General features: G+C 33.0%; 1 protein-coding gene across 5 annotated transcripts in view; it reads left to right on the forward strand.

Annotated features, from left to right (window-relative positions):
- The window catches only part of CNKSR2 (connector enhancer of kinase suppressor of Ras 2), a 263,636-nt gene that overhangs the window by 83,195 nt on the left and 160,301 nt on the right, over nucleotides 1–20,140 (forward strand). For all 5 annotated transcript variants that reach the window (XM_082375497.1, XM_082375498.1, XM_082375499.1 and 2 more), the window contains exon 5: nucleotides 18,661–18,702. In XM_082375497.1, coding sequence (XP_082231623.1) covers nucleotides 18,661–18,702 — 42 coding nt within the window. The remainder of the gene's footprint in view (nucleotides 1–18,660; nucleotides 18,703–20,140) is intronic.

Below are 20,140 nucleotides of genomic sequence, written 5' to 3' on the forward strand. Positions count from 1 at the left end.
CTTAAATCGTTACTTATTTTTATTTCAACTCCTGTGTAAAAGCTGCAGTTCTGTCTCCGCTACTCATATCAAGAACCCCAGGGATATCCAGAGATACCCATCACTTTACATCTCAGTTTATTCATTAATTAAAATAAAAATATTATCCTCATAACCATTTTCCAGTGCTAGAATGAAAGTGAACAAAACTTCTGAAACACTCTATGCTGTTATATAACACTAACAGAATATATTTTTTAGAGGAAACTTAATTATAGGCATGATATGAATGTTTGTAAATCATCTCTTAAATAATCTATTATTTTTCTACTGTTATGTGATGTCATATGTTTGATACCAAGTCTCTCTGGGCTCTGTGGTCTGTTGCTACCTATCTTGGCAATAGGAATGAGGATGATAATTAAAATGATGAAATAAAACAGTTAAGTGTTTGCTTCTTGATGATGAAACTACAGGTGATTTTAGTTTATTTAGACTCTACGTTTCTGTATTTTTCAGATTTTCTACAATGAATTTGAGTTATCAGAAAAACATAAAATGAATGCTATGTTCATTGAAGAAATACTACTTTCAGTTTGATGAAAGAGCACAACATAGATGAATACTTATTATATTTTAAAATAAATTACATAGTTTACAAACAGTCAGTGTCCATCTAATGGTCTCATTCAGCCATTAAATACACACTAATCATCTCATTCACTTGGAATTGTATGCAGTATCTAAAGACAGCATTAAACTTAAGCTGCCAGTAAAAGAGGCCAACTTGAATGAGCAAAGTGTAGATTTAAAAAAAAATATCTAGGGCATGCATTTATTACCAGGCTTTCAAGAAATCTCATCTGAACAGTTATGATGATAGTTATGCTTTGAAATATGCTGTACTTCAAATTATTTTCACTCAACTTTAATTATTTTTATTCCCTTTGAGCAAGATGAGATGATCAATATCTAAAAATAAACTGTCACAAATAGCTTTTTTTCCCTTCTTAACACAAAGGAGTGGTACTATGAAGTAAGTGGAAAGTGCTTCTTGATATTGGCTACTTATAATTAAAGTAATGCAAACATTAGAGGAGAAAGAGAAATTTCTTTTAACAAGCTCTGTTTGGAAGAATTTATTTAATCTTACTGTATCTGTTTTTCTTATTTCCAGATGTGATGGGTTTAGACAGTTATAGTTGAAGTCTTTTAAAGAGATTCTTCCCCCCAACACCTCTTCCCCACATAAGATTGACTATAATAACACATTTGAGAAAAAAGGGAAACTGGTTTTAAAATCTTAAATGGGAAGAATTCTCACAAAGAACTGAAGCTTCAGATATTTAGAGCACTGTCAGCACCTGAAACAGAAAAATGAGACAGGTACCCACGCACTTCTTGTCAGCATTGAAATAATTGCCATGATGCCTACCCTAACGAGTATCAGCTTAACCTAAAATTATTCTACTGCACCATTTAAAATTTTTTCCAGTTCAAACACAAAAAATGATTAATTAGATTGTCACTAGTTAAGAAATGGGTGCAAAAGTATCGGTTTGCAAGGTGAAACTTTGGTGGAACTTAGAATACTTGGGGCAAGGGACGGAGGGTGGGGACAGTGAGTTATTGGGAGACTTGAGGCTTAGCCCTGTTGTTTCATGAGCATTTCACCTTGGGCAAACCATCTATAAACAGAAATAATTCTATTATTGTGAGAATCAAATTAGATGTATTAAAAATGGTTCACAAATGTGAAGTGAAAAACAAAAGTAAAGTAATATTAATTATAAAATGGATGAGAAAAAGACTTGATACAAAGAACTAGAATAACAAGTTTGTTTTAAATAATAAATGTACACAGATTTTTTTCTCCATTTGCTGTTAGTTTTCTTCAGCTGCATATACAGTGAAGGAGATACTGAGAGAAAAATTTCAACATGTGAAACATTTTAAATCAGATTTTGAACTGTTAAATGCAAAGTGAAAACTTCCTTTTTTGTTTATTTAAAATTTTTTAAAATTTAATTTGTAAGTAAACTTTTTATTTTGAGATAGTTGTAGATTCACATGCAATTGTAAAATGAAGACTTCCTTTTAAAATTCAAGTTCTGCTGATATACTCTTACCTGAAATGGTCCCTTCTAAATTATATATTATAAAATGTTCTTGTGTTTTCTCATGGGCTTGCTCGTTTTTCATCCTTTTAAGACTCACTTTACCATGCCCTTGAATATCACTGATTTTCTGGATAGTGTTCGAAACATACTTCTTTCCCTTACCATTCCCAGCTGAAAGTTAGAAAAAAAAAAGATTAATAGTCTTTCACCTAAGATGGTTATAAATAATTTTTGAGAAGAAAAAATACAAAGAAAAGAGAAATTTTAGAAACCTTTCTAAAAACATCAATCTATTTTAAATATGTGAATTTTACCTACTGCATGGTCAACAATTTCCTTTCCCACCCTCTAAAATTTGAAGAAATAGCAGGTACTGTTCAAAAAATCTTAACTGAGAGAATCTTCACTGAGAACTGGAAGTTTTTTTAGATGTTGAAAGAGAGCTTTTATGGTCCTAGCTTGTATTCGTTCTGTTGATGTTGTATGCCATCTGTGTAAAGGTTTGTATGTAGCACACTCTATACTCCTCTAATTATTTTCTATATTTTTTTAAATTATAAAAGCAGTGTAATATGCTTTATAGAAAAATTTAGAGTAATGAAAAGAAAAAAAACATTGCTTGTAATCTTTCCACCCAAAGAAAACGCCTGTTATCATTTTGCTTGTTTTACTTGCCATTTTGCCTGTTTTCATCTACATACACATATATATTTTCAAAATGGTCTTTTTCATTTAGTATTGTGCCATAATTTTTTTTTAATTTTACTGCATAGTTATTAGGTCTTTTGTCCTTTAAAAAAGTTTATAAAATAATAATACTCGTTAATTTAAAAAATACAGAAAACCATAAAGAAGAATAGTTACTGTCATCCCAACTTAAGCACCAGAAACAACTGTGCCGCTGCTTTGGTCTTTCCTATAATAAATGTCTTTATTTAAGTTGTTATTCTGACTTTCTGACAGTTCATTTGTTTGATTTTTTTTTTCCATATTTACCTGTCTGATGTATTTTGTTTCTTGCTAACTCTTTGTTCAAGAAAATGGAAAAAATAGTCTTCAAAGGTCAATAGTGGAAATGTTTCTTTTTGATGGACATCTTCCTCTAAATTATGTGTGTGTGTGCTTTCTAATCACTTTTGTTACCTTTACACGGTTTTAAATACATATCAGTAAAAGTAAGCTATTTATGAGTTATTCTTTAAATATACATTTTTAAATAAAAATGTAAGTGAACATATTGAGTATATAACCCTTTTTAAAAAATATTCCTGCTTGAATTTAATCTAACCTGTTTTATCTTAATCGGGTTGTTATTTACTCAAGGTAAATACCCAAGAGAAAATAAGAGCTTTTTTAGGACTTAATTGAACTGGTATTTGTGGTTTAAATTGTTAGGGCATGTATGTATAAATAGTAAAAAATTAAAATAAAAGATTACAGAATTTTGTAAAAATAGCCTTAGAAATGATTTTTTATGTTTTATTAAGGATTTAAGCAAGAAAATTTGCCCTATGAGTTTATTGACAATAGCTATCATATTTTACTTTATTATGTTTTATCTATATGAATATTACCTCCTTTACCTTCCTAGTTGACACTTTATATTATTTACTCTTACATTTTATGGCAAAATAGGTTAGTGGGCTTTGACATAAAGTAGATCTGAATTCATTATGGCTCTGCTTTTTACAAACTGTATGAACTTGGACAGACTACTTCATATCTCTGATAACTCTGTCTTTATTTGTAAAGTGGATCACCAACCACCTTGTTGGATTATTGTAGGTGAATTTATGTGAATATTGGAAATTGATCTAGTTCATGATCTGGCATTTTAGTGGGAGCTTAATAAATGGCAATTTTAGTTAACTTGTATAGCAAAAGATCTTTGGAAACTCTAAACTCAGTTAGTTTGTTGTTCACACAAAATTTAAAGGAGTGATTCTCTGCTTGCTTTTGGTACTGAGTGGCAATGAAGAAAGACCTGTTTCTACAATGAGTGATTTTTTTAAAAGAATTTTGGTTTAATTTCGGTTGTTTTTTAGAATTTAAGGCAAATTGGTAACTATGTATGCTTCATATTCTGGATGATATTTTGAAATGTCCCTGTTCAAATGGAATACAGAAATTAATTTTGGTTACTTGTGAATTTGCCATCCCTATCCACATATTCAAGCAACCTAGAGTTGAAAATGGAAAACTCAAAACTTGTAAAGGTAAAAGGCTAGTGTATAATAAATAGTCAGTCATACAGAATGTGTGTTGTAAAAGGGATATTAAGATTCAAGTAGTAGTAAAATACATGTAAAGTTCTAAAATGGGGATATAAATTATACTGGGGTAGGCAGGCTATATTCTGTGGTTCATGTAGTAAGTATTAAACCATATGAAAGCTCAGCCAAGATAGTCTATCATTCATCTCAAACACAGCTTTAAATATTATTTTTGCTATATTTTCAGGGTTAGTGTTTAAGCCTTCCTGAATCAGACATTCTAGGTGACCTGAAAAATGGACTTGGGCTCTTGGGATTTGAAACTGGTACATTTCGGACCAAAAACGAGGACAAACTTTATATGTAATTTTTAAACAATACGAATTACATTACTTAGCATACCTGTTGAAGGCAATATGAAAGATACTGTTTTTTTCTTTTATATTTAAGCAATATATTTTAGTTCAATACTCAGTCCTTTAAGTTTTCTTCAGTTGTTTCAGTTGATGATGAAGAAGCAAAGCCATTATCTTTTTAAACTTTTATTTATAATCCTAACGTAATGAATCAGGAGTGAGATATAGAACTATTCGGCATAGTACCCAGATAGCTTGAGGACTTTTTTTCTGAAGACAAATATAAAACTAAAAACATATAGAATTTGCAAAGCTGAGATTATGCTGTGTATATATGCCTGTATCCCTTTGAAGGCCTAGAATATAGCATTATAATCAGAATAGATATAAATACACAAACAGAGAGAAAGAGAAATCCTCATTCTTGATGTTAAAAAAAAAACATGATTATTGGTAGCTGCAAATTTTCTGAAGGCTCAGACTGAAAGGTAAAGAAGAGTGATGAAATTATTACATGATAATAAGACTTTAGGAAAGCATCTTTCTGACACTTTTTTGTGAAAAAAAAAACTTTAAAACTTACTATATATTATATGAAAATGAAATAGGCTGTTTTTATAGGTTTATTCTTTTACAGACCTAGACTATATTGCATGTTATCTGAGCATCTTACCAAAACACTTTTAAAGATGTAGATAGTATCACCATTAATAATAACAGAAGAACTAGATGTGTGGTGTAGTATACTAATCAAATTCTTTTAGATAGCAAATGACAGGATACTGTTTCTCAGACATCTGTTTTCTCACTATTACATTTCTAAATTTATGTAATATTATATATATACACAAAAGAATGCATGTCATATATATGTTATGAAGCATAAGAATAATCAGATACTCATAAATTGGCCATTTAATTTAATAACTAGAACATTACCAACATTGTCTTAGTTATAACTGTGCTCCTCCGCATCTCATTACCCTGCCTCTTCTCAGGGTGTTTCTTTTTTTTTTTTCGTGAAATAGTTGCATACATTTTCTAAACATCTCATTTAGTTATGCTTGTCTTTGAGCTTTATAAAAATAGTATCACTCTGCATATTACTTTTTTCACTTGATGTATTTCTGAACTCATTCATGTTTTGTTTAGTCACTGTAGTTCATTCACTTTCACTTCATATAATACTTAATTGTGTGTATATACTCCAATGTGTATCCATTCTCCTGACCGTGAATATTTGGATATATACTTACATTTAATTATGTATGTAGGAGGGTAATTGCTGGCTTATACAGTATACACATGCTCATCTTTACAAATGTACCACATCCTGTTCTCCAAGTTTTATTGCTTATTTATGTAATGTACTTTCATTGTCTTCCTACCTTCTGAATTACTATATTTTGTCTTATTATGCAGTTCACCTTTTGAGAGGCTTTTAAAATTTTCTCACAAAGACTCCAAGAAGATAGAACTTTTACCATTATTGCTATATTATATACAAGGAAACAGATGTAGAAAGATGGGTTAGGTGATTCTTAACCCTTGTAGGTGGTCAGTTTTTCGGAAGAGAATCCCTGATATGCTCCCATTTGTAATGTACTGTGATGATTCTTTTTAAAGAATCAAGCCAAAAGTAATACTAATCCATTTAAGAAAAGAGTTGCAGTGGTGAATGCAAGTTGTCTGCCTTTTGCACCTCTGTGTCTCCAGTGCCTGGCAAATAAATGTCTGTTGAAAGAATGAAAGGATTAATTTTCCCCTTAAAATTTAACCTAAAAAAGGGTTACAGGATTTTAAATGTAGCTGCTGTAACTCATTCTGATGCTGATGAAAACCTGAGAGAGAACTAAACAGAAAATACTGTTTTTTCAAAGTTGATAAAATCCAGGTATATCATGATTATTACAGATACAAAATTAGTCCTTAAAATTTTAAGGCTGCTTTTTCCTATTTCTTCTCCTTTTAATGCTTGTAACTCCAGGGAGATGAGTTGGGAGAGACAGTGGTGATGGCACCAGTCTCCTTGTGAAACTAGTAATGAGCTAGTGAATTGGGGAGGAGAGGGAAAAGAAATTATTGTGGAGAGGATCAGAAGCTTGGAGGGGAGGGCTGGTTTTGGAGCTAAAAAAGGTTCCTATTACTGTCCAGTCTGCTTCCCACACTCCCCAAATAAATCCATGTGTGCATTTCTGAGTATCATTTAGAATGCTTTTGTAGCTTAAAAATTCCAATTTTGATCTGATAGCAAATTTAGAAACCTGAGCCCTAAAGGAATATAGAACATGATGTTACTGGACTATGCAATGCCATAGCAGGAGTTATCAAAGTACCTAAAGGGAAAAATCAAAAGGTTTGATTAGGTAACTTTATTGGTTCTGGTTCTGCAAATATTTTCTTGTGTATCTTGCTCTTATTTAAGTGCTATCTGCAAAGTTTTTAATGCCTTTTGAAATGTCTACCCTAGCACTATTCAGCAGTTATTAATACCATAACTATTAATTTCCTTTTCAGTGTCTCACTGTTTTCCACAGCCCTCCTCACGCCACTAAATATCTCACTAGGCCTCCTGTTTCCTCCCATTTAAACTGTCTGCACAAATGTTCTCCTGCCCTGTCTCCCCACAAAGATTCTGAACTGCCTTTTAAAATTGAAATGTATTCGGCCCTTGGCTCTTCTGTTCATCTTTTTAACCCCTCCCTCAAACCATATCATCTGGATAAATCCTATTCCTTATGACATTTAAAAAGTATTAGCAAGAAAAAAAGGGCTATATAAAGTGTAATAGGCAGGCAATAGTATCATTACTATTTTGAGGTTGGCAAAATGCTTTTACAATATGTTATCAGATTTGTTCCTCACAATAATCAAGTGAAGTAGGTATACCAGATGTCATCCCAATTTTGTAAATGAGTAAATGGAATTTTGGAGAGGGACAGTGACATAGTCAGTTAGTGACCTGGCCAGGACTTAGATCCAGGTGCTTTGACATGGTTTGTAATACTTCTTGCTCATTGTTTCTCAAGTGTGGCCTCATCTTAGAATCAAGTAAAGAACTCTTTATTTAAAAACACTGATATCTGGGTCCCATCCAAGACCTATTAAATTAGACTCTCTGTGGTGGGGTTGTAATCAGTATTTTTTAAATGATACTTCAGTTGATTCTAATGTGGAGCCAAAGTTGATAACCACTGTGATATAGTCACACTTTACTGGTTTAGTATGAGATGAACGTGAGGTGGGAAGAAAATGTATGTGATCAAGAACAGTGTTTACCAATGGTTGGTCCATGGGCCATGATTCACCCAGGGAAGCTTGCTAAACATGCATATTCCCTGGACTTTACCACAGCACAGTATGAATGACTGAGAACTATGGATCAGGAGATTCAACTATTGATAGGTGGTATCAGCCCAGAGCCCACACTTTTATAAAAGAGACTAGTTAAAGTTTTGAATTTACAACTGTAGTTATCAATTCATAGTCTATCTGTGCCATACATGCATATCCAAAAGGATTAGACTTGTTCTTTGAAACATCAAATATAAGTTATTAACAAAAATGGTCATTGTGCATTTGTAATAAGGGGAGAACCAGTGCTAGAAACTAATGTGGTGTCAACAGACAGAGGCAGGAACTAGAGTTACTAAAACTGTATAGAGAAGGAATAATAATGCCATTTTTAGCATTTATTATGAATCATATTATCATACAATCATATTATGCCTTACATGGATTATATCATTGAATCATTACACAAAATCTATGACATAGATTTTCATACTTACATAAGATGAATGCAGCAAATCAAAGAAAATATAGAGCTACTAGTTATAGGCACTGATTTTCTGAGGCATTTTGCCCTGCTGCCGAAGTAGTTTTTAATAACCCAGGCCTCTTGGGCTGGGTCAGAATAACCACCAACATCAGATAGGTAATTCAGATGAAATTAGGCCCTAACACAAGTGAAATAATGGATTGAAATTGTAATTGATAGTGGCAGGTTGAAGAACTGGTCAGAACTAAGTAATTAGGACAAGTGAGCATGAATCAAACTTAAAAAACTGAGGCAAAAATTCTCCAAAATACAAGATGGGAAAAGACTAGATTTGCATGAAGGTAGCAGAATGTAATCTGAGGTTAATTGTGAATTACATTGTGTGAGGAGTGATATAGCACCTCATATTTCCTGAAATGAAGAGGTACAGTATGTAAAATTCATAGAATAGTTATTGCATTAAACTCTGCATTGGTTAGGTCTTCATTTGCTTGAGTGTTCTATTTTTCCCTCTTTTCTTTTATGGAGGATTGTATCAGTCAAAGGAAGCTAGATGATGCTGTACTAACAACCTGAAAATGTTAGTGGCTTTTAATAATACTCATGTCCAGTGCTCATGTTCCATGTGCATCCTGGGTTGCTATAGCTGTTCTGCACATCCTCTTCACTTCAAAGCTCAGAGTAGCCTCTTCTTGAACACTGCTGGCAGAGGGAAAAGAGAGCATGGTGAACTATGTACTGGTTCTTAAAGTTTCTGCATGGAAATAAGACATAGCACTTTGGCTCACAGTTTGTTGAACAAAATAAGTCATAGATCCATGGCCAACATCAGTGGCTCCAGGAAGTTTACTTTTCCCTTAAAAAAAGAAAGTATATATTTAGAAATCATAATACAAATCTGCTACAATAATGAATCTCTAAACAATTCCAATATAGCATTATACTAGAATTTTAAGGACAACAATATTTATTTGACTATAAGGAAAGAGACAATAAAATTAGGTGCTGAAATTTTAAATATCAAGAAAACAGCTTGGTAAAGGTTGAATTTGAAGAATTTCTTCTTTTCCCTCAATGGTGTGTTTGTATGCACGTGTGTGTCTCTTGGTATTTTAAGTGTAATCTACTGGAATATGGGGTGGTAGGTTTGGTGGGAGGGGGAGACTTCTCGAATTTTTTCAAAGCATAAAATTCTGCCTTATAATCACTCAGTGTTACGACTAGGAAACACTAAATGGATACTGATTCTGTGTAATATCTATTTTGAAGGTGTACCACGTTAAGCCTAGATTTGAGCTAGTAGTATTACTCGGACAATGTAGTATTTGCTAGGATTTAAATAGCTTATCATCATCAGTGATCTATAAATATTTATTGAGTGCCCAGGTAAGTGGCACTTTTTCATATGTTGGACACAGTTACTGAAATAAATGGTATCATTTTGTCCAAGAAAGTGCATTCTAAGTAGATAAAAAGGACAAAGATACATGAGCTTAAGGAATTTTTTAAACTAATACTTAGAATTTGTTTCACATATACTATAACTTGCATTTATTTTCTGGCAGCCAAGTGTATGATCTTGAATTGAAGAATTAATATTTAATTTATATGTTTATTTGTAATGGGGTGTGGTATTTATCTTTGCTTGAACTCTTTAGTTGAATTTGTCACAAGGGAAAAATTGTCTCCCAATTTTAGACCCAATAGATTTTCTTTTCATTGTGATATATTAGATGGTCATTACAGTAAGTAACTTGAACATGTGGAAGCTAGAGAGACTTACGAAGAAATTTTAGCTTCGTTGAATGAATATAAAATTCTTGATATCTTTTGCATAATGTGAATCTTCATGCTGAGAAAGGCCCAATTATTTTTGTTGAAAATATCTGCTGAGATCATGCAGATTAAAGTTTAAAACCAAACTCATGTTTAAAGTTATTTTAAAACTGTGAAACTCTATTTTTGTACAAAATAGGAGTATGAAGAGACTAAGTGTACTGTACTAGTTTGTATAGCAGTTAGTTTTGTTTTAAAAATATGGCTTTAAAAGTTTCATATTTTTACACCTAACCTATAAAACCAGTGTTAAATATTTACTGTGGAATATGAAAATAGAGAATCAATGGAAGAAAATAATCATAACTGATAAATTCACATTTTATTTATAGAGTGTACAGAGCACCTTGAGAAATTAAAGAGACAGTGCAGTTGAATATAAGATTCCTTCTTTGAAAATATTGACAATCTAATGGGAAAGACTAAGACTAACAAATAGATTACTGATGGAAACAAAATATGTACAGTTAGTAGTTATCTGATTGGCCATTCAAAATCATTTAGGTCTTGACTGAAGACATGCAGAATAAACAAACTTGGTTCATAATGGGGATTAGCTCATTCACTGCCCCTTCAAGTTGTCAAAACAAAGCTATTAAAGTTACAGGATCACAATCTCACTCTAATGAGTTTTCTAGTCAATGCTACATTGACTTGACATTTTTACCTTTTATGCCTTTTGACAGTTCAATCTTGAAAAGCCTCAGAGGTTTTTGGATTTGTTGGAGGGCCATTTAGATGCTGAAAAAAACAATCAGACTCACTTCTGCTTGTACCCCCAAGTCTCTATATGCTAAAAGATTAGTTTCCACACCCATTCAACTGTTGGAACTTTAGTCTTTCATTGTCAAGTGGAAGGCGAGAGTGATTAGAGTCAAATGGGGTTTCATTTTAGATGACCTCCTGGGGGAGAACTGGAGCAGAATTTTGAAGAGGAATATGATCCAAGATGCAGAAGAATATGGTTATGTTCACCCACAGAAAGACTAAGATGGCCTCTAAGGTCGTGCCCACCCACACATTCTCCTCCCATTCTTTGTTAATTGTACTTTTTATGTTACAACTTGTAACCTTATTTAACCTAATGAAAATCTTAGCTAATTCTTTTAAAAACTGGTCATTTTAAAATTTCAACAGATACCATCCTTCATGAACATTCTTCTCATTCCAAAATAACATCAGAAAGACTAACAAGTATGTGGTCATTGAGTCAGTCACAGTGGTGAAGGGATTGCCAAGGAGGTAGTTGTGGGGTTATTGTACCTCTGCCTTGTTTGCCAAGAACATTTATCTGAAATTAGAATTAAACTATGGCGTTTTGATAACACGTTCAGGAAGGATGTCGATGCCTGTCTATTCACCGTGGACATTCTTCTTTGCACTAGGGACACTCAGTCAGCTTTCTGTCTCTGATGAATCTTTATTTAGTTTCGACTTTTATCTTTCATCCATTGTAAATCTTTTATCACTGGCACTGCTTTCTCTGTGCCCACAAAGCTATGTGATGGGTACTTTGGATTCATTTTCATGCTCTTCCATATATTATCTTACAGAGAGAATTGGTGTCATTGTACTGTGTGGCTACTGTAGATGTCATAGTAGACTGGAATCTGCCCTTTGCTAAAGGAAAAAAAACTGAAGGATCTGGTTAATGACTGGGAATTAAATCCCTTTATGTTTTCTTCCCAGATATTGCTTTTACTGTTATTTGTTTCTTGGTAAATGGCTTCTCCAACTGTTGGATGGACTATAGTATATTTCTCGAGACCTGCACTGCTGTCTAACATGGTAACCAGTAGCTGCATGTGGCAATTTTTGGGGTTTCTTTGGCCGCACCTCGCGTCTTGCGGGGTCTTAGTTCCCCGACCGGGGATTGAACCTGGGCCACAGCAGTGAAAGTGCAGAGTCCTAACCACTGTACTGCCTGGGAATTCCCTGCATGTAGCAGTGGAAATGTAAATTTAATTAAAATTAAGTAAAATTATAAATTCAGTTCCTCATTTGCACTAGCCACATTTCAAGTGCTTAATAGCCACACATGTCTAATGACTATTGAATTAGATAGCACAGACATAGAATATATTATTATAACTCTATTATCACTATAAGTTGTATTAGATATGTCTCTGTAACACCACTTTCTCCATTTACTCCTGGCCACACAACTAACTCTTCTTCCATCTGGCTCTTAAACATAAGCATTGTCTGATCTTGTCCTTAGCTATCTTCTCACTACACATATTATTTTTTGATGAATTCATTGTTGTTTGTTTTTCTTGTACCTTTAATTGTCTCTTTAATGTAAATATTTCCCAGATCTGGTTGTATTCTAGATCAAATTCAGCTTTTTCAGCTACTTGCTGGACAGCTTTGTATATGTCCTCTCAGCAACTTCTAATTTTATATGCCCAAAATAGAATTATTTTATTCTCCCTAAATTCTCTCCTCCTATCATCTCTACAGTGTTATTCATCCATTAGCCCTGGGGTAATGTTTAACTTTCCTCTCCCCATTATTCTCTGTATGTAATGAATCAGTCGCCCAATTCACTCATTCCTGGCTACATGTATGTCATCCACCTCTTCTCATCTCCCCTTCCACCATCATAACCTCAGTTCAAGTCCTAATTACATATCACATTTTCTATTGAAAAAGTATTGCGACTGACCTCCCTGCCTCCAGCTTCTCTCCCTTCCAAATCCATGCCTTCTTCCTCATCATTTTCGTAAAAACATACGTTTGATCACATACTTCCCATACTCGCACATCTGTGAGCACTCCCTTGTAGCAGAGTAAAGAGCATACTTCTTCATCCTCCCTAGAGTTGAAATGTCTACTTGGTATGTCTAGAAAGGTACACAACTTTCCAGGTCTCTTCCATCTGAGACCTGGCACCAAAGTTACTCCTGTAACTAAAGGAAAGGAACAAGAGGAAAGGAACTATGAGAAAAGGAACAAGAGATGTCTATTTGAGTTGTTAAGCTAGACCAGAGAGTTTGAACTCCGCTCCCACCCCACCCCACCTCACCCCTTTATCCCCCCAGCACACACACACACACACACACAAATACACACACACACACTTATCATTCACATTGCTGTTTAACACCAACCATGGCACTAGGTAAGCTACCCTGACTTCAACCTCGCCCAAATGAAAGTCACAAGAAGTTCTCAATCGACTGAGTTAAGTCTTTGCTACCCTAATAGAATGGGTCTTCAAAATAGATTGTTATACAAAAATAAAGCTTTTATTCCCCTTAAAACAACAAAATTCCTCCAGCCTATCATTAGTAGCTCTCCACAATATGACATTATTTTCTAAGCTTTCTTTCTCACTGCACTCACCCCACATACCTTACAGTCTAGCCAAATTGGTTTGCTTACTCCTGATTGTGCCTTTGTTCAGTGTGTTCACATAATTTGGAACGATCTTTCCTCATGAACCCCCAATTTCCAGATTTAAAAGCTATTTAAGGCCAGCTAAAATATCATCTCCTCCAGAAGGTCATTCCAGAGTTAACAAGTAAGGATTTATCTCCTTTTTTATGGGATCTTCTGTTAGCATTTATCTTGTTTACCTTGTATTATTATTTGAATAGTTTTACCTACTTCTCTACTAAATAATGAAATAATGGCCAAGGACCAAGTTTAATTTATCTTTGATCACCCAATAGTCCCTGACACTGAATTGCATTTAGAAGATGCCACAAAAAAAAAAAAAAAAAAAAAAAAACCTTTTTGGTGAATGGTATTGTGACTTGAGTGAATGAATGAATGAATAAGAGTATAACACCAACTTATTACATGAATTAATCACTGAAGCAGCATATGAAGAAATTTTGATACCTTAATAATAGAATATGTGAAATATTCATTATGCAAGTACCATTATCAAAGGATTGCATAGATGGATTATTTAAATATTACTTGTAAGCAAAGCAATATTTTTTATATTATTTGTATAAGTGTACTATAATATATGTACTAAAAAGATACAGATGAAAATTTATAGCATTTATAGTTATAAAGTTCCATGGAATAGTATATAACATTAGAGACATACACTATTTCTCTTCACTCTCTCTTTATGTATTCAATATTAATAACCTATGTACTGTTCTTGTGACTATCTATAATACACGGTTGATGAGAAATATTACTTGTACTGAGCATCCTAATCCCCAGGTGACAAAGTATTCAACATTTATGGTAAAATATAGGATGGAATTTTTTTATGTATTCTGCTCAGTATAGCAACTGGATCATTGTTTCACAGAAAGGGTAACTGATTATGATCCTGTGTGGGTGATCTTATTTTGCTAAGAAAAAAAGGGATCAAAATTGAAGAAACACTCCTCTTTTTTATGAATATTGTCATATTAGGAATTTGGGGTATTTAAATGTACATCACATGGTTTGTATAAGCATTATATGTAAAAAGGATAAAGAAGAAATGCAAGTGTTATTTTGCATGTACAGTAAAAGACAGCATGAGCTACTGAAGAAAATTCCTGGGAGTATATAGTGGCATAGCTCTAAATCCAATTTTAAAAATCTAAATTTAATCGTAACCTAAAAATAACTAGAACGTCAGAAGTGTACCTTTGCATAGTATGAATAAGTTCATAAAATGGAGATTTCTCTATATGCAGTGCGATTTTATTTTTAAAACTTGGGGTATGACCTTTTGGGAAAAGATTTGGCCCTAAGTGGTAACAAAACCCACACTTCAGAAGCAAATACTTTAAAATCACAATTTGATGGAAATAAAATAACTTACTGATAAGATGACTCCCTCAAAGTACCTAGGGCTGTTTAAATATTTAGCATGATAAAATGAACTCCAAGAAATTATAGCTTAACTAAATAGAACATAGTAATTTAGTTTCTGTTCTTCTCCATAATATAAAGCAGCAGGTTAATATGTGCTTTTTGTGTTGTTCTGCTTTATTGTTTTGTTTTTATTATGCTGTGTCTCAACCTTTGTGAAAGCCTTTGGTTTTCAATAATGAAGAAGCATTCTGGCTGAAAGAAGGTAGAGATACAGACAAGTAGAAGCAGCATTCAAAGTAGTAAGCTATTTAAAGAGAAGTAAGTTTACTAGCAGGAAAAAAGAAAAACCAATCAATAAATTGGGGGAACGTGTAACCAAAACACAAAGCTCTGAGAAGCTGAGAACTGTTTAGAGTGAGCTAGCAGATAACTGTTTTTAAATCAGTTTACTGTTTTATGGATTCTATATATTTAATCATTTTTGGTTTGATTTGGTTTGGTATTCTTCTATCACATGATATCCTATAAAATAGAATACGTGTTTCTCAAAATATTATCTTTATCAAAATCATCTTGAGGACCCGTACTCCGGATCTACTGAATCTCTATTTCTGGGGATGGACCTGGGGATCAGCATTTTAACCCACTCCCTAAGTGATTCTCACATGTATACAGAAGTAAAATCTGAAAAATCACTGCAATAGCTTAACTGTGTTTGGGTGTACTTTCATTGCTTTTGCAGTAATGCCTTTATTTTCTTTGCCTAAAAGACGTACTTTTTCTAAGACCCAATTAAAAGCCACCTTTCCTGATTTTATTTTAAGGCAAAGTTAAAGTTGTTTCCTCCTCTGTTTCCCCAGCCCCATGATCCTGCCTTTATTATAGTAATTATTGGTGTCCCAAAAGTCTTAGTGCATATTTAAGCTTTAATATAACTTCACATATATAAATATGGTACAAACATCATTTGAATTTTAATTATTTCAATTTCTTTTACAATCATTTAGTTTTATTTCAAATGGTAAGTTTTTAATTTTAATATTTGTGTGTGACAGTTTTTTAGACCCATGGAAATACTCGGCCACCTTAGTCACCTGATGTAGCTCCCTTAGACTTTATCTTGTGGGGTCATCTCAAAATTGTCAAGTATGCATCAGTACTTCATTCTTTGAATAATACTAAGGCCAGGATCACAAATGTAATCCTTTTAGTCACTGAGGAGGAGCAGCTGATGAAAGTTTTTACAAAGTTTGAAATTTGACTTGCACAATGTATAGCCCAACACAGTGGTTTTGTTGAATTTTAATAAGAAATATATTAATATTTTTAAATTTTAAATAATTGACCTTTCATATGTTGATTTGTGTAACTTCATGGCATTTATACTTCTAAAGTTATTAAAACTTAAAACTGCATGAAGACTGTAGAATTCTACATATTTTAACTTATTTGTGTGAATGCCTATCTCCTTAAACTGCACTTCTCTAAGCCATGTTTTATTCATCCTTACATCCTTAACACAGATGATTAATATTTGCTGAATCAAGAGAAGTACATCTATTATACATTATCCAATTGGTTTAATATATTCAATATTATTAAACTGTTACTAAATATATTTAGATACATTTAGTATATTTAAAATTTAGCTTCAAACATATTAATATACTTAATATTTAGTAATATTTACTGTTTCCATCCATTACAGTTATCCTTTTAGATGCTCGAATTGCTCCATCTCTGGCCAGTGAGAATGTCTTCATGTTGGCTTCTGAGTCCTACTGACACAATCCTCGTAGTCTTTAATAGCTTCTTTCTATCTTGTGTCACAGTATAATCCGTGCTCCTCTTGTACAGTTCCTATCCCAGATCTGGTATTAGCCATTTTCCAAGAAGGCTTGGGAAATGGTATTTGAAGACCACCAATTGTGGGGAGTTCATTTATTACTAAATTGGTCATTGTTTCTACGCTTTTTCAGTGGACAGAACTAAGAGAAGCATACATACATACATAATACATCAAGAGACTCTAAGGTTTTTACCTAACTTCTTATATATGTATCTGCTTTCTCCCATGCTAAAATTACTTACCAATGTCACCAAGAGTGATAGAATGATACTGTCATATAATTGTTCAATTGCTTCATCCTGTAAAACACACACACCAGTTTCAACAAAACAGTAACGGAATAACAACACTACTACCAACAATATGGTTACTGAAAATAGTATAAGATTTTGGTTAACAGTTCTTTTTCTTATATCATACTAGGGATGTACAAGTAGAGTATATTTTAAAGAGACTTGAAATAGTTACTCTGTGTGATTATTCTATCACTAGCAGAATATTCATTTAGATCATATTTACTTTTTTCCTTGAGAAGAATCCCTTTGAAGTTTGAACATTTAATCATATCCTCCGATTCTAGGAAGGTAGGTAATTAATGAAACTTGCATCCATTACAGCTGAAGCTAGCTGTAGAGGCAGCATGGGGAAACTGGGCAACTTCCCAGCTTTTCCCAAATCGTCTCTTCCCAATGTAATTGTGTTTGAAGTTAATTCTGTAAAATTGGACTCTTCCAAATTCAGATGTAAGTACAAATGCACTTTCCAAATATAAATGTTTTATCTACACCTTGGCTCCTCTGTACACATAACTCATAGTTAATTATTAAGAGTTGACTTTATATGAGTATATAGACACAGATATGATGGTGTTTGTAACAAACTTCTCCTTTGGCACAGAATGGCAAGGCCCAATCCTTAAGTATTTCTATTAGTTTGTGAAATGAATTAGCCCAAATTTAACTTTAAAAATTTTGGCCCAATAAGAATATGTACTTCTTCTGACAAGGTATTGTGGTGAAATGGCATTACCAAAAGCTATGTTGAGTAAGATTCCTTTTTGTCAAAATTAAATTCAGGGGAAAAAATGGCGTGGATTCTCATTCCTCGAAATATGCAGTATTGTGGAATATGGATATTTTTTTCAAAGTTAGATAGCCAAATAATAACTTGTTAACTTTATATTTTAACATAAAACTAATTAGTTTAAAAATTTTAAATGATACAGAGCAACAATAATTCATAGTTAAAATGTATTTATCATTTACTGTACGCCAGATAGTGCTAAACCATTTATTTCATTTCCTCATTTGATTCTCACACATCCTTATTGGTTTACTTATAATATCATGCCCATTTTATAAATTCCTTGAGTAAACTGAACCATAGAAACACGAAGTTTCTAAGCAAAGATCATTTTGCTATATTACTGCTTATTGTAAGTCTAGCAATTGCAGATAAAAAGACAAATCAGTATTTGAAATGTTGGAAATATTTCAACAAAATACATTTATCACGTGTAAAAGTTTAGACAGGAAATGATTATAGTAATTTTTCCAATATTTGTTTTTATATCTATTCAATGTATATTGTCCTTTATTATGTGTGTTTAAAATTAGTAAAATTAGAAAACACAGTTAAGCAAAAATTAAAATATCCCTGTAACTGACCATCAGAGCTAACCAATGTGAATATATTAGTTAAAAGGAATGCTTGATTTTTTAAAATTAATCTATATGTTTCTTTTTTTTAGGATTGTACTGTATATGAAACAGAGAATAAAATTCTTCATGTGGTAAGTATACTTGGATTTATTTTCACCTTCATTACAAAATATGTATTCCTTTGTTTAACTAGCTATTAAGTAAAAAGCTTCAGCCTATAAAAAAGTGAGCCCTGTATATTTTATAGGAAAAGTACAAAAAAATCAAAACATAACAGGTTATATTAGTTATAACCATTCTATTGTAACTTAATAGAAAAATGTGACACAGTACTTTAAGATTGTAGTATGTAGCAAGGTTAAAATGAAATAAAATAAAGAATCTAGAGAAAAGGAAATTTGAAATAAGAATTTTTCACTCTTGACCTGTGACAAAAAGAGATCAGAGAAAAGTATTTGGTTGTATAACAGAGATAATTTACCTCTGTTGTCATTTGGATGAAGTACTTCATAAAATAATCAAACTGCCTTTACTCTGATTCTGTGTTCACCAACCTTCTAAATTTTAGCTTGGCCATATTTATTGAATCAGTTCATGACTTTGCATGTATTTTATTTTACTACTAGAAATACTGAGTATGAGTACATTATACTTTGTAGAAAGGCATCTTCTTTCTTCTTAATGAAGTTTGCTGCTTTTCTTTTTTTTTAAATAAATTTATTTATTGTATTTATTTACTTTTGGCTGCATTGGGTCTTCACTGCTGCGCACGGGCTTTCTCTAGTTGTGACGAGCAGAGGCTACTCTTCGTTGAGGCGCACGGGCTTCTCATTGCGGTGGCTTCTCTTGTTGCGGAGCACAGGCTCTAGGCGCGCGGGCTTCAGTAGTTGTGGCATGCGGGCTCAGTAGTTGCGGCTCGCAGGCCCTAGAGCACAGGCTCAGTAGTGGCGCACAGGCTTAGTTGCTCCACAGCATGTGGGATGTTCCCGGACCAGGGCTCGAACCCGTGTCCCCTGCATTGGCAGGCAGATTCTTAACCACTGCGCCACCAGGGAAGCCCTTGCTGCTGCTTTTCTTTGTTAATCCGTTTCGTGGTTGATGCTCATCTTGCCCTAATAACTTCACCTCTATTAGAGATGAGTGACAACATAAATAACATTGAAGAGGTTTAGAAATGAATGCAATATATTTACTTCGGCAATTTTGCGTTTCAGCTAGTGAGAATTTAAAGATCTTGTCTGATAATGATTGAGACAGTGGATGGCATTAACCAATCAATTCAGCTCAGAAAGCACTTGTATTTTCATATTATTATTCCACTGCCCTTCCTGGCCTTTTTATGCAAGGATGGCCCAGCCTTCACTAGAAGGTTGTATACTTGTATATTACTTTTCTCACAGTAAGAATTATTTTTTAAAAATAATAAAATAGTATAGTATTCCACTTGGCATGTAATACTGGGATACTTTATTTTTATTTATTTATCTATTTATTTTTGAAGCATAGTTAACTTTACAATGGAATACTTTCTTTAAAACAAAATTTTCGGAAAAGTCTTTTTCTAGGTTT

Source organism: Balaenoptera borealis (genome assembly GCF_965194805.1).
Source record: "Balaenoptera borealis genome assembly, chromosome: X".
NCBI classification, from domain to species: domain Eukaryota; kingdom Metazoa; phylum Chordata; class Mammalia; order Artiodactyla; family Balaenopteridae; genus Balaenoptera; species Balaenoptera borealis.